Source organism: Aquarana catesbeiana, linkage group LG11 (genome assembly GCF_042186555.1).
Source record: "Aquarana catesbeiana isolate 2022-GZ linkage group LG11, ASM4218655v1, whole genome shotgun sequence".
Classification (NCBI taxonomy): domain Eukaryota; kingdom Metazoa; phylum Chordata; class Amphibia; order Anura; family Ranidae; genus Aquarana; species Aquarana catesbeiana.
The window spans coordinates 17775239-17791284 of NC_133334.1; the positions used below are offsets into that span (position 1 = coordinate 17775239).

At 45.2% G+C, this 16046-nt stretch overlaps 1 protein-coding gene across 3 annotated transcripts in view; it reads right to left on the minus strand.

The window, feature by feature from the left end:
• GAS2 (growth arrest specific 2) overlaps positions 1–16046 on the minus strand; it is a 108779-nt gene that overhangs the window by 63171 nt on the left and 29562 nt on the right. For 2 of the 3 annotated variants that reach the window (XM_073604019.1, XM_073604018.1), the window contains exons 2-3: positions 10501–10661; positions 6116–6243 (exon numbers count right to left, since the gene is read on the minus strand). In XM_073604019.1, coding sequence (XP_073460120.1) covers positions 6116–6243; positions 10501–10645 — 273 coding nt within the window. In that variant the 5' untranslated portion in view covers positions 10646–10661. The remainder of the gene's footprint in view (positions 1–6115; positions 6244–10500; positions 10662–16046) is intronic. The other variant, XM_073604020.1, reaches the window with a different exon arrangement.

Here is a 16046-nt window from a genome sequence, read left to right on the forward strand (position 1 = left end):
TTTTTCATTTCGAATTTACAAATCTACGAAATTTCGAATTTCAGAATATTCAGAAAAATTCAGAAATTCAAAAATTCGGATATTTCCGAATAAACAAATTTGTCTGAATTTGTTAAAAAACGAATTCGGAACTTATTTTCGGATATTCGTTCTTTTGAATTTTTTGGATTTTCAGTCTTATTTTTGGATTTACGAATTTACGAATTTTTGGATTTTCAGATTTTTTTCATTTCGAATTTACAAATCTACGAAATTTCGAATTTCAGAATATTCAGAAAAATTCAGAAATTCAAAAATTCGGATATTTCCGAATAAACGAATTTGACTAAATTCGTTAAAAAACGAATTCAGAACTAAGCAAATTGCATATGTCTAAATAATATGACTTATACGCCAACTGTATGTCAGGGACAAAAGTGCCGGTGCCTGAACACGCCAAGCCATATGTGCCAGCTGTCCTCCTCCAAACATGGCTGACCCGTGTATGGCCGCCCCCTGAACCCCAAACAGGATCTCTGAATAAAGCAAACACCAGATTCAATTTTTCATTTTTTCAATGAAATAGCCCAATTTTCTCTCTCTCTCTCTCTCTCTGGCGAGTTGCGATCTGCAGATTCCAGAGAAATAATTAGCTTTCCAGGTGGTGAGAATGAATCTGGTCGACACCGTCTAATATTTCCAACTCGGCCGTTCATGGGAGATGCCCGCAGCCCCGCTTCTCAAGTATCCGTCTGATGGTTCCCCAGCTGCCCGGGGCTGCCCCATCTTGCTGGTGGCGAGGCATGTGGTTTAAGGCAGGATGTGAGAAGCCAATGATGTCATCCTGCAACCATTCCAGGGAGTTGAGTTCTTGGTAGGCTCTTGGGGTCCCGGCGCTGCACCGGTGTTGTGAAATCCGAGAGCCCCGGACTTTTATAGCTCGCCTTTTTCCAAATGAATTGGCTGGAGGGGATTAAGTGGAATTTTAACACTTTGCTCGCTGCGCAGAACAGAGTCATTCAGGAGGTTTTTTTTAGCTTCTATTGTAACAATTACTCGTTCATTTTGATACTTTTTTTTTTTTAACATTTTATTCTTTTTTATTTACATTTTTATTTTTCCACTGAAACCCTGAAAATGTCATATGGGTACAATGTTGCATGACCGCGCAATTGTCATTCAAAGTGCGAAAGTGCTTAAAGCTAAAAAATTGGCCTAGGCAGGAAGGGGGTGAAAGTGGGTAATGAACCCCAGCGAACCAGACTGAATGGGCCCTAAAGGCTGAAAACACAATAGTCTTGTCTCCACCCCCTCCTGTAGTTTTCTGTAGTGGGTGGAGCCTGCCGGGCTCCTCCCACAGCTCTGCTCTCTCTCTTCTTGTGCAGGGGGACTGGTCTTGTCTCTGCCCCTCCTGTAGTTTTCTGTAGTGGGTGGAGTTTGTTGGGGCTCCTCCCACAGCTCTGCTCTCTCTCCTTGTGCAGGGGGACTGGTCTTGTCTCCGCCCCCTCCTGTAGTTTTGTGTAGTGGGTGGAGCTTGCTGGGGCTCCTCCCACAGCTCTGCTCTCTCTCCTTGTGCAGAGGGACTGGTCTTGTCTCCGCCCCCTCCTGTAGTTTTCTGTAGTGGGTGGAGCCTGCTGGGGCTCCTCCCACAGCTCTGCTCTCTCTTTGTGCAGGGGACTGGTCTTGTCTCCGCCCCCTCCTGTAGTTTTCTGTAGTGGGTGGAGCCTGCTGGGGCTCCTCCCACAGCTCTCTCTCCTTGTGCAGGGGGACTGGTCTTGTCTCCGCCCCCTCCTGTAGTTTTCTGTAGTGGGTGGAGCCTGCTGGGGCTCCTCCCACAGCTCTCTCTCCTTGTGCAGGGGGACTGGTCTTGTCTCCGCCCCTTCTGTAGTTTTCTGTAGTGGGTGGACCTTGCTGGGGCTCCTCCCACCACTCTGCTCTTTCTCCTTGTGCAGGGGGACTGGTCTTGTCTCCGCCCCTCCTGTAGTTTTCTGTAGTGGGTGGACCTTGCTGGGGCTCCTCCCACCACTCTGCTCTCTCTCCTTGTGCAGAGGGACTGGTCTTGTCCCTGCCCCTCCTGTAGTTTTCTTTAGTGGGTGGAGCCTGCTGGGGCCCCTCCCACAGCAAGCTCCATCCACTACAGAAAACTACAGGGTTTGCAAAGGCGTTTGGTGCACACAAAGTGAATTTATATAATCTGTGGCTATTAATGAATATTGTTCTATCAGAGTTCTTGTGTCTGGAGTGTCGGCTTTTATTAGTATCTGGTCACAACGGTGGTTATCTCACAGGCTCCCATGAAGTGCCTGACCGGCAGGAGCCATGCTAGTTCCAGGGCAGATCACACTTCTGAAGGTTCCTGAAAACGGTTGGCCTGCTGGATAGGTGCTTTGACCAGACAACAACATCCTGACTCCTGACAGGTCCCCTTTAATATCTCCTGGTGTCGTAGTTGTGTCTTTGCCCCTCCATCAAGAGATCTCTCATAGCTACACTGCCTAGGAATTTATTCTGCATTAGGAGGACCCATGGGGGGTGGGGGGGGGGTCATGAGACCATCACCTAGCACTGTAATGAGCACAGGACTTGGCTGAAACTTGGAATTCTTGAGGTGGGATCTCACATCTAGAGCACCTGAGAAGATAATATGAGGCCAACTTGCAAAACTGAACTACCCAACTCAGCTACAACATGCCCGGGAGTGGAGGAATCCATGCGCACCAATCTGCAGATATCTGCACCTGTACCCGGCAGTTCGGGGATAATAATCCCCCCCATAGGGGGCGCTCTGTGGAATGTGTTACTTGGCTGCTGAAGGACCTCATCCTGACACCGCCTGATGCAGTCCATGTTTGAAGGCATTGTTCCTCCCTATAACAGTTCAGTTGACCTGAATTCCCAGTTCATTACTGGGATCACCACCCTGAATTCCTGGCATCATTCACTGTGATCACATGACCCATCACAGCCAGTCATCGGCTCCTGCAGAAGTCCCAATTATTATCTGTACTGTTGCTGATTGCGGGAAACTTTCAATAACTTCACAAGTTTTCATAGATACATTCCTGATATGTGACAATATACAGAAACATTGTTATCAGAACTTTCCACATTTTATCATTTACCAGCTGTGGACCCTGAGAATGCGACACGACCCAAAAAAACTCATTGAAATACACAGAGAATATGTAGGACACCCTGTCCTTCTGCCTCCTTGTACTGACTGGCAATTCCCAACTGTCAAAATGACAGCCGGAAGTTGCAAGGTTGCTGTGAAAATACAGCAACATTGTACAGACAGGTAGGAGATAGAGAGATACAAAGTAACATTGTTTATAAACATTGTTCAGATGGGAGATGGAGAGATACAAAGTTGCATTGTTTATAAACATTGTTTAGCCAGGAGAAAGATACAAAGAAACATTGTTTATAAATGTTTATCAGATGGGAGATGAAGAGATACAAAGTTACATTGTTTATAAACATTTATCAGATGGGAGAAGGAGAGATACAAAGTTACATTTTTTATAAACATTGTTTAGCCAGGAGAAAGGAACAAAGTAACATTGTTTATAAACATTGATCAGATGGGAGATGGAGAGATACAAAGTTACATTGTTTATAAACAATGACCAGATGCGAGATGGAGAGGTACAAAGTTACATTGTTTATAAACATTGTTTAGCCAGAAGAAAGATACAAAGTTACATTGTTTATAAACATTGATAAGATGGGAGATGGAGAGGTACAAAGTTACATTGTTTATAAACATTGATAAGATGGGAGATGGAGAGGTACAAAGTTACATTGTTTATAAACATTGATCAGCTGGAAGATGGAGAGATACAAAGTTATGTTGTTTTTAAACATTGTTTAGCCAGGAGAAAGATACAAAGTTACATTGTTTATAAACATCGTTCAGATGGGAGATGGAGAGATGCAAAGTTACATTGTTTATAAACATTGATCAGATGGGAGATGGAGAGGTACAAAGTTACATTGTTTATAAACATTGTTTCAACAGGAGATAGATACAAAGCAGCATTGTTTATAAACATTGATCAGACGGAAGATAGAGAGATACAAAGCAACATTGTTTATAAACATTGTTCAGACGGGAGATAGAGAGATACAAAGCAACATTGTTTATAAAAATTGTTCATACAGGTGATGGAAAGACACAAAGTAACACTTTTTTTAACATTGATCAGACAGGAGATAGAGAGATACAAAGTAACATTATTACTTTTGTAAATACTCTGTTTAATTTTTCTGCAGATCAGGGGCATGAGATTCCATCTGCTTATGATGTCAGTTAAAGCAACCAGCCAAATTAGAAAAAAAAATGTTTTTTTGGTTTGTTCTATTTGTTCCTACTTTCTTTTTAGTGATCAGACTCCAGCGATGTAACTTTATTAGAAGTCACAAGGTGGGAGGCTGCAGTAGGGGCTGATCGATGTCAGACATTTGTGGGCACACCCAAGCACTGCTCAGACACCGGGATTTAAATGATTGTGTCATCTCTGATTGGGCATCTAAGTGACCCTTGATGATGTCTAAAACAAATATGGCTCCGTATATATGGAAAAAATGGACTGCACATTACTGAGCATGCAAATACTTAACATGAAATATACAGTGCCTTGAAAAAGTATTCATACCCTCTTGAAATTTTCCACATTTTGTTATGTTACAACCAAAAACATAAATGTATTTTATTGGGATTTTATGTGATAGACCAACACAAAGTGACACATAATTGTGAAGTGGAAGGAAAATGATAAATGATACAAATAAATATGTGAAAAGTGTGGGGGGGGGGGGCATTTGTATTCAGCCCCCTTTACTCTGATACCCACAACTAAAATCTACTGGAACCAATTGACTTCAGAAGTCACCTAATTAGTAAATAGAGTCCACCTGTGTGTAATTTAATCTCAGTATAAATACAGCTGTTCTGTGAAGCCCTTAGAGGTTTGTTAGAAAACCTTAGTGAACAAACAGCATCATGAAGGCCAAGGAGCACACCAGGCAGGTCAGGGATAAAGTTGTGGAGAAGTATAAAGCAGGGTTAGGTTATAAATAAATATCCCAAGCTTTGAACATCTCACAGAACTCTGTTCAATCCATCATCGGAAAATGGAAAGAGTATGGCACAACTGCAAACCTACCAAGACATGGCCGTCCACCTAAACTGACCGGCCGGGCAAGGAGAGCATTCATCAGAGAAGAGCCAAGAGGTCCATGGTAACTCTGGAGGAGCTGCAGAGATCCACAGCTCAGGTGGGAGAATCTGTCCACAGGACAACTATTAGTCGTGTTCTCCACAAATCTGACCTTTATGGAAGAGTGACAAGAAGAAAGACATTGGTGAAAGAAAGTCATAAGAAGTCCTGTTTGTAGTTTGTGAGAAGCCATGTGGAGGACACAGCAAACATGTGGAAGAAGGTGATCTGGTCAGATGAGAACAAAATTCAACTTTTTGGTCTAAAAGCAAAACGCTATGTGTGGGGAAAACTAACACTGCACATCACCCTGAACACACCATCCCCACCGTGAAACATGGTGGTGGCAGCATCATGTGGTGGGGATGATTTTCTTCAGCAGGGACAGGGAAGCTGGTCAGAGTTGATGGGAAGATGGATGGAGACAAATACAGGGCAATCTTAGAAGAAAACCTGTTAGTCTGCAAAAGACTTGAGACTGGGGTGGAGGTTCACCTTCCAGCAGGACAACGACCCGAAACATCCAGCCAGAGCTACAATGGAATGGTTTAGATCAAAGCATATTCATGTGTTAGAATGGCCCAGTCACAGCCCAGACCTAAATCCCATTGAGAATCTGTGGCAAGACGCTCTCCATCCAATCTGACAGAGCTTGAGATATTTTGCAAAAAAGACCCCAAACTTTTCACATATTTATTTGTATCATTTATTATTTTCCTTCCACTTCACAATTATGAGCCACTTTGTGTTGGTCTATCACATAAAATCCCAATAAAATACATTTACGTTTTGGGCTATAACATGAAAAATGTGGGAAATTTCAAGGGGTATGAATACTTTTTCCAGGCACAGTATGTCTGATGACCGGTTCACTATGGATATGAGTTGAAAGCAAGGAGCAGCGCTCCGCTCACCTTGTCTGACTTTCCCGCCTCCTTCAGCTTCTCCCTGAACTTGTCCTGTAGAGTTCCCGCCAGCTGGCACAGCAGGGCTCCGTTATCCAGCTTCTCCATGAAGGTCTCCGCCGTCACCTCCTTCCCTGCTGAGCAGACATAAAGATATCGGTGTTAGAAAATGACTTTATCGTCTTTTACCAACCATCGTGTGACGTTAAGCCTTTGTATGAACTGAAATCCAATAAATGAAAGAGGCGGGGCCAGGGACTGTCAGGCTGGGGACGAAAAGAGCTAGATGACGCTGGATTCCCCATTTTTTTTTCCTGGTGCAGACCAACTGAGCTCTGACATGCTAAAGCAGAGGTGTGGGCATAAACAAGCCGGAATCTGTACACCTGTTCCTAAAAGTTGGAGGGCAAACAGAGGGATAGGAATCTCTGGGTTGATGATGTCATAAGGGGTGGGGTCACCTGGTTACATCATCAGGTGGTCCTGCCCTTTAGTTTTTTAAGAACTGTCCAGCGACGGGGATGGGCCCGGCATTCATCGTGATTGACAATGGATTTACATCGGGGGACATTGCTTTTGTTTTTTTAATAAAGAAATTGTCAAAAACTGTCTGTGTATTTATTTTTAACACTTTTTTTGGTGAATGAGTAGGGTGTACAATGTACTCCCCTACTCATTCACATGGGGGAAGCCGGGATCTGGGGCCCTTCTTGTTACCGGTTAAGGTTGTGGGGAAGAGGCCCTTGTCCCTATGGGGGGATGTGGCCTTGTATGGTTCATTCAGGAGGAGGGGGGTCACTTGTCCACCCCTCCCCCCTTTCCTGGTCTGCCAGCCTCCATGCTCTGATAAGGGTCTAGTATGGATTTTTGGGGGGACCCCCATGCCATTTTGAAAAACATTTTGGCCTGGGGTTCCCCTTAAAATCATACCGATGTGGGTGGGGGTCCACATTATTTTAAAATATTATCATGGGTTTCCCCTTGAAATCCATACCAGATCTAAGGGTCTGGTATGGATTTGGAGGGGACCCACGCGTTTTTTTCTTTTTTTAATTTTGGTGTGGGGTTCCCCTCAAAATCCATATAGATTGGGGGTTAGAAACGTGTTAGAAATGTGTTTTCTTTGGCATGGGGTTCTCCTCAAAATCCATACCAACGTTCTGGTATGGATTTGGGGGGGGATCCCACAAATTTTTTTTTTTTGTAATTTTGGTGTGAGGTTCCCCTCAAAATCCATACCAGACCCTAGGTCTGGTATGGATTTGGGGGGGGGACGTGTTTTTTTTATTCCCAACTTTTGGCATGGGGTTCCCCTCAAAACCCATACCAGGAGGGAGACGCGTTTTTTAAATTCCTAAATTTTGGCATGGGGTTCCCTTCAAAATCCATACAAGGTCTGGTATGAATTTGTGGGGAGGGGGTGAGTGGGTTTGTTTTTTTGTTTTTTGTTTTGGCATGGGGTTCCCCTTTAAAATCCATACAAGATCTTGTATGTATTTGGGGGGACCCCACACGTTTATTTTTTGAATTTTGGTGTGGGGTTCTCCTCAAAATCCATACCTAAGGGTCTGGTATAGATTAAGGGTTGGAAATGCGTTTTTTTTGGGTCTTTTGGCATGGGGTTCCCCTCAAAATCCATGCCAGATCTAACGGTCTGGTATGGATTTGGGGGGGATCCCACGCATTTTTTTTTTACATTTTGCGTGGGGTTCCTATTTAATCCATACCAGACCTAAGGGTCTGGTATGGATTTGGGGGGAACGCATTTTTTTTATTCCTAAATTTTGGCATGGGGTTCCCCTCAAAATACGTACCAGGGGGGAGAGGCGTTTTTTAAATTCCTAAATTTTGGCATGGGGTTCCCTTCAAAATCCATACAAGGTCTGGTATGGATTTGTGGGGAGGGGGTGAGTGTTTTTTTTTTTTTTTTTGGCATAGGGTTCCCCTCAAATTCCATACAAGCTCTGGTACGGATTTGGGGGGGACCCCACGCATTTATTTCTTGAATTTTGGTGTGGGGTTCCCCTCAAAATCCATACCAGACCTAAGGGTCTGGTATAGATTGGGTGTTGGAAACACTTTTTTGGGGGGTTTTTTTGGCGTGGGGTTCCCCTCAAAGTCCATACCAGATCTAATGTTCTGGTATGGATTTGGGGGGGGACCCCACGCATTTTTTTTTTAATTTTGGAGTGGGGTTCCCCTCAAAATCCATACTGGGGGGGGAACACGCATTTTTTTTAATTCCTAAATTTTGGCATGGGGTTCCCTTCAAAATCCATACAAGATCTGGTATGGATTTGGGGGGTACCCCACGCATTTATTTTTTAAATTTTGGTGTGGGGTTTCCCTCAAAATCCATACCAGACCTTAGGGTCTGGTATAGATTGGGGGTTGGAAATGTGTTTTTTTTGGGGGGGTTTGGCGTGGGGTTCCGCTCAAAATCCATACGGGGGGGGGGGGGGCGCTTTTTTTGAATTACTAAATGTTGGCATGGGGTTCCCTTCAAAATCCATACCAGATCTTAGGGCCTGGTATGGATTTGTGGGGACGGGAGGAGAGTGCGGGGTTTTTTTTGCCATTGGGTTCCCCTCAAAATACATACCAGATCTAAGGGTCTACTATGGATTGGGGGGGGGCATTTTTTTTTTTTGGCATGGAGGTTCCCCTCAAAATCCATACCTGACCTAAGTGGTCATGTTCAAAGCTGATGACATGTGCGATTCAGAAGCGTTCCCATAGAAGGCAATGAGCCTGGAATTTGCATGTGAGCCGCACTGCAGGGCTCAGAAAACGCACAGGACTCAAATTTGCATTGAAATCGCCCTGCCGCTGCACCGCAGATATGTGAACCGGCTCTATAGAAAGCCGGTCTGGTTCACATGTCATGCGAATCGGATGTGGTTCAAAACGCCTCCAGTTGGCATGTATGTGAACGGAGCCTTGGAGAAGGAGCTGTAACGCGGTGACAATGGTGGTGTCATGTGACCACTTCGGATTGGACCTTCTTTTTCTTCTAGTTTTTCCTCCAGGTTTTGGACGCGCTCCTCTCTCTGCACGCCGCAGGACCCTTTTCAACATTTCGTTTTTTTTTTTTTTAGTCCAGCTAAGCTCTGGCAGCACAATTACATTGGCCGGGAACATCTGTATCCAATGAAAAATATATTAGGTGTCAGCTTTCAATTTGCCGTGCTTTATACCGGCGAGAGGTTGTACTTCATTTCTGAAACACGGCCCCCGACATATTTTACAGCGCGCCGTATTAACTGGAACCAGCGATCTGCGGGAAAAAAAACTTCATTCATTTCTATGGAAAATCCATTATAATCCTGAAATGGTTCTCACAGTACGCTCAGCCGTGTATGAGGGCACAATATATGAGGGCTGATAACTGTGATATATGAGGGCTGATAACTGATATATGAGGCTGATAACTGATATATGAGGGCTGATAACTGATATACAAGGGCTGATAACTGATATACGAGGGCTGATAACTGATATACGAGGGCTGATAACTGATATACAAGGGCTGATAACTGATATATGGGGCCGATAACTGATATATGAGGGGTGATAACTGATATATAAGGGCTGATAACTGATATACGAGGGCTGATAACTGATATATGGGGCCGATAACTGATATATGAGGGCTGATAACTGATATACAAGGGCTGATAACTGATATACAAGGGCTGATAACTGATATATGAGGGGTGATAACTGATATATAAGGGCTGATAACTGATATAAGAGGGCTGATAACTGATATACGAGGGCTGATAACTGATATACGAGGGCTGATAACTGATATACGAGGGCTGATAACTGATATATGAGGGCTGATAACTGATATATGAGGGCTGATAACTGATATACAAGGGCTGATAACTGATATATGAGGGCTGATAACTGATATACAGGGCCGATAACTGATATACGAGGGCTGATAACTGATATACGAGGGCTGATAACTGATCTATGGGGGCTGATAACTGATATATGAGGGCTGATAACTGATATGCAAGGGCACAATATATGAGGGCTGATAACTGATATATGAGGGCTGATAACTGATATACAAGGGCACAATATATGAGGGCTGATAACTGATATATGAGGGCTGATAACTGATATAGGAGGGTCTGTACCCCCGCTGTGCCCATTATGAGGGGTTTTCACCATCCCTGCTGGATTAATGGAGAATGTAGAAGGAGAATATGGAGCACATTGAGGTGTTTGGTGGAGTTACCCCAACTCTAGAGAAGGGGGGGAGGGGGAGCAGAGCCAACAATCTCCAGCAGATATATATATATACAGCCAGCCCAGCAGACTCCATCTACAACTGAAATGTCACATTTGGGCAACGTAACCCGTGTGATGAATGTTCTTACCCAGCATGATGGTCAGCCATAGGGCCAGGTCCTCCTTCATGGGCAGCAGGTTGGCTTCATGCCGGATGGAAAGCCACTGACTGTATTGGTGCATGTCGGAGAGGCCCGGACTACGTCCTGCTGGACTTAACGTGGGGCACATCATGACCAAAGAGGAGAGTCTGAGGGGACAAGAAACACCGCAATGAGCCCAAAATCTCACATCACACATTTTCATTACATACTGATGATGACGTCATCATTGGATCTCTTCTTCTCTATATAATGCAAGCAGATCATGGCTGGTGGGAGGAGCCGTCATGGTGCTGTACATACGGTAATAACATTCACAGTGCTTCACTTTCTCCACATTTTGTTATATTACTGCCTTATTCCAAAATGGATTAAATTTATTATTTTCCCCAAAATTCTACAAACAATACCCCATAATGAGAACGTGATGGGCTCCTCCCATGTACATAAGTATCACAGGCTCCTCCCATGTACATAAGTATCACAGGCTCCTCCCATGTACTTAAGTATCACAAACTCCTCCCATGTACATAAGTATCAAAGTCTCCTCCCATGTACATAAGTATCACAGGCTCCTCCCATGTACATAAGCATCACAGGCTCCTCCCATGTACATAAGTGTCACAGGCTCCCCCCATGTACATAAGTATCACAGGCTCCTCCCATGTACATAAGTATCACAGGCTCCTCCCATGTACATAAGTATCACAGGCTCCTCCCATGTACATAAGTATCACAGACTCCTCCCATGTACATAAGTATCACAGACTCCTCCCATGTACATAAGTATCACAGACTCCTCCCAGGTACATAAGTATCACAGGCTCCTCCCATGTACATAAGTTTCACAGACTCCTCCCATGTACATAAGTATCACAGACTCCTCCTATGTACATAAGTATCACAGGCTCCTCCCATGTACATAAGTATCACACGCTCCTCCCATGTACATAAGTATCACAGGCTCCTCCCATTACATAAGTATCACAGACTCCTCCCATGTACATAAGTATCACAGGCTCCTCCCATGTACATAAGTATCACAGACTCCTCCCATGTACATAAGTATCACAGGCTCCTCCCATATACATAGGTATCACAGGCTCCTCCCATGTACATAGGTATCACAGGCTCCTCCCATGTACATAGGTATCACAGACTCCTCCCATGTACATAGGTATCACAGGCTCCTCCCATGTACATAAGTATCACAGACTCCTCCCATGTACATAGGTATCACAGGCTCCTCCCATGTACATAAGTATCACAGGCTCCTCCCATGTACATAGGTATCACAGGCTCCTCCCATGTACATAAGTATCACAGGCTCCTCCCATGTACATAAGTATCACAGGCTCCTCCCATGTACATAAGTATCACAGACTCCTCCCATGTACATAAGTATCACAGGCTCCTCCCATGTACATAGGTATCACAGGCTCCTCCCATGTACATAGGTATCACAGGCTCCACCCATGTACATAGGTATCACAGACTCCTCCCATGTACATAGGTATCACAGGCTCCTCCCATGTACATAGATATCACAGGCTCCTCCCATGTACATAAGTATCACAGGCTCCTCCCATGTACATAAGTATCACAGGCTCCTCCCATGTACATACGTATCACAGGCTCCTCCCATGTACATAGGTATCACAGGCTCCTCCCATGTACATAAGTATCACAGACTCCTCCCATGTACATAATTATCACAGACTCCTCCCATGTACATAGGTATCACAGGCTCCTCCCATGTACATAGGTATCACAGGCTCCTCCCATGTACATAGGTATCACAGGCTCCTCCCATGTACATAGGTATCACAGGCTCCTCCCATGTACATAAGTATCACAGGCTCCTCCCATGTACATAAGTATCACAGGCTCCTCCCATGTACATAAGTATCACAGGCTCCTCCCATGTACATAAGTATCACAGGCTCCTCCCACGTACATAAGTATCACAGGCTCCTCCCATGTACATAAGTATCACAGGCTCCTCCCATGTACATAAGTATCACAGGCTCCTCCCATGTACATAAGTATCACAGGCTCCTCCCATGTACATAAGTATCACAGGCTCCTCCCACGTACATAAGTATCACAGGCTCCTCCCATGTACATAAGTATCACAGGCTCCTCCCATGTACATAAGTATCACAGGCTCCTCCCATGTACATAAGTATCACAGGCTCCTCCCATGTACATACGTATCACAGGCTCCTCCCATGTACATAGGTATCACAGGCTCCTCCCATGTACATAAGTATCACAGACTCCTCCCATGTACATAATTATCACAGACTCCTCCCATTTACATAGGTATCACAGGCTCCTCCCATGTACATAGGTATCACAGGCTCCTCCCATGTACATAGGTATCACAGGCTCCTCCCATGTACATAGGTATCACAGGCTCCTCCCATGTACATAAGTATCACAGGCTCCTCCCATGTACATAAGTATCACAGGCTCCTCCCATGTACATAAGTATCACAGGCTCCTCCCATGTACATAAGTATCACAGGCTCCTCCCACGTACATAAGTATCACAGGCTCCTCCCATGTACATAAGTATCACAGGCTCCTCCCATGTACATAAGTATCACAGACTCCTCCCATGTACATAAGTATCACAGACTCCTCCCATGTACATAAGTATCACAGCCTTTGCCATGACACTCAGAATTGAGCTCAGGTGCCTCCTGTTTCCACTGATCATCCTTGAGATGTTTCTACAACTTGATTGGAGTCCACCTGTGGTCAATTCAGTTGATTGGACATGATTTGGAAAGGCACACACCTGTCTATAGAAGGTCCCACAGGTAACAGTGCATGTCAGAGCACAAACCAAGCCATGAAGTCCAAGGAATTGTCTGTAGACCTCCGAGACAGGATTGTATGGAGGCACAGATCGGGGGAAGGGTACAGAAACATTTCTGCAGCATTGAAGGTGTTAAAGGGGGTCTTCCAGATTCCGATAAGCAGACCCCCATAACCACAGGCCAGGGTTGTCGGGAAGAGGCCCTTGTCCCCATCAACATGGGGACAAGGGGCTTTGGGGTGGGGGGGGCAGAACCCCCCAAAGCACCCCCCTATGTTGAGGGCACCTGCTCACCCCCCCCTTTCCGACCTGCCGAGCTGCATGCTCGGATAAGGGCCAGGTATTTTTTTAACGTTTTTAAACATTTTTGTATTGGGGGCAATTTAAATGTAAATTTGTGTTCCTTTATATATGTCAATTTTGCTGCAGCAGGTTCTATACACAGTACAGATGCGCCACTTTACAGGCAAACTAAGGGGACCCCCCAGGCACTATATTTAATTTTTCATTCTTATTGTTTCACTTTAAGCATCATTAAATCACTGCTCATTTAAAATCGATCTTTTTTTTAAAAAAAAATGTTTGCATTGATACATGTCCTCCAGGGCAGTACTCGGACCCCCGTGATCCTTTGCATGCCAAATCATTTGCATATAAGCCTTCAAAATGGTCATTTAGGATTTTTTACATTCGGGTCCACTAGACTTTAATAGAGTTTGCAGCTCTGGTCCGAACTTGTGATGTTCGAGAGTTCTGGTGTGAACAGAACCAGGAGGGGGTGTTCGGCACTCAGATAGATAGATAGATAGATAGATAGATAGATAGATAGATAGATAGATAGATAGATAGATAGATAGATAGATCCAGAGACAGCCAGGCGACTGGTATTCCCTGGCAGCACTGGCCGCCCCTGAATTCTATCCAATGAAATAACGTTATATAAGAAAGACCCAAAGTCTACTCTTTCTATACCAATGAGGGAACGCGGACACAATGAATCAGCAGAATCATAAAAGGAAGAAAAATCTCGGATTTCCTATCAGCGCCGCTCGTCATCACCACCAATTACTCCTCCACAGGATCCCCAAGTCCCAGCAATGAGCGCAGACCATCAGTGTATCTCATCACCGCATCGCTACAATTAATTATCACACCACAAAATAAAAATGTAGATAATTAGAATTGTAAAAAAAAAAAAAAAGGCCGATATAAAAAAAACGTTCTGTTTGTAAATTCATTAAAATAATGTATAAAGGGCAAAACAGATACTTAAAGAAGAACTCCGGGAAAATATATTTTTCTCCCATGCAGTGGGGCTGTGCCCGCACCGCATGGGTTAACTGCTCGTTTTTGTCTAGAGGATTGCAGAGCAGAAATATACTTACCTAATCCGCCCATCCTTTGAGCGCAAGACCGGTCCCCCCTGCTCCTGCCCCCCCCCCCCCAGGAGGTCGCTGTATAATCTGCATCTGTTACCCGTGTTCCTGTTCTCTGTGATTGACCCGTATTATCCTGACCACGCTTCAACGCTACCTTGCCCTGACCTTGGTTTGTTTCTAGACTTCGTTTACCTCTTGCCCATCTGCCTGATCTTGTGTTGCCAACCTCTCCCTGTATCCTGACCATTCTCTGCCTGCCGTTTATGCCTGTACCTGACCATCCGTTGCTGACCTGGCTTGTCTGACCCTGCGTCCAGTTATCCGCCTGTCCTGCTCTGCATTGCGCCCGGTTACGCTGGTCCTCCATCTGCTGTGTGCTGCCGGTCTTACTTCATCTTCTACCAGCTGCTGCCTACCCAGCCTGGGGTCTGCTGTTCCTGCTGCCATCCGCTGCTTCAGCTATCCAGCCCAACCCTGGTGACGCACCTGCCATGCACCTCAGCAACCAATGGAAGATCTTACAGGCACACTTACCTTACCTTGCCGCAACATCAGTGGTCCTTGAGCTGGGGTTGTATGAGAGGTCTCCCTTTACACTTAAGGCTCTGCCACATGGTACGTGACAACAGCCTATCAGTGCTCATCAGTGCCGCCTAACAGTGCCCCTCAGTGCCGCCTATCAGTGCTCATCAATGCCGCCTATCAGTGCTCATCAATGCTTACTATCAGTGCTCATCAATGTCACCTATCAGTGCCTATCAGTGCTCATCAGTGCCGCCTAATAGTGCCCATCAGTGCCGCCTATCAGTGTCCATCAGTGCCGCCTATCAGTGCTCATCAATGCTTACTATCAGTGCTCATCAATGTCACCTATCAGTGCCTATCAGTGCTCATCAATGCTGCCTATCAGTGCTCATCAATGCTTACTATCAGTGCTCATCAATGTCACCTATCAGTGCCCATCAGTGCTCATCAATGCCGCCTATCAGTGCTCATCAATGCCGCCTATCAGTGCTCATCAATGCCGCCTATCAGTGCTCATCAGTGCAGCCTATCAGTGCTCATCAATGCTGCCTATCAGTGCCCATCAGTGCAGCCTATCAGTGCTCATTAACGCAGCCTATCAGTGCCACCTATCAGTGCTCATCAATGCCGCCTATCAGTGCCCATCAGTGCAGCCTATCAATGCCTCCTCAGTAGGACTCTGAGCTGAGAGCATCTCTCTCATACAGCCCAGAGCCTGCACTGACAGTTCTCCTCCCCCCTCCCTCACATAGATGGATGAGGAGCGAGCCGATCTGCTCCTCCTCCTCCCACCCCTCTCCTGT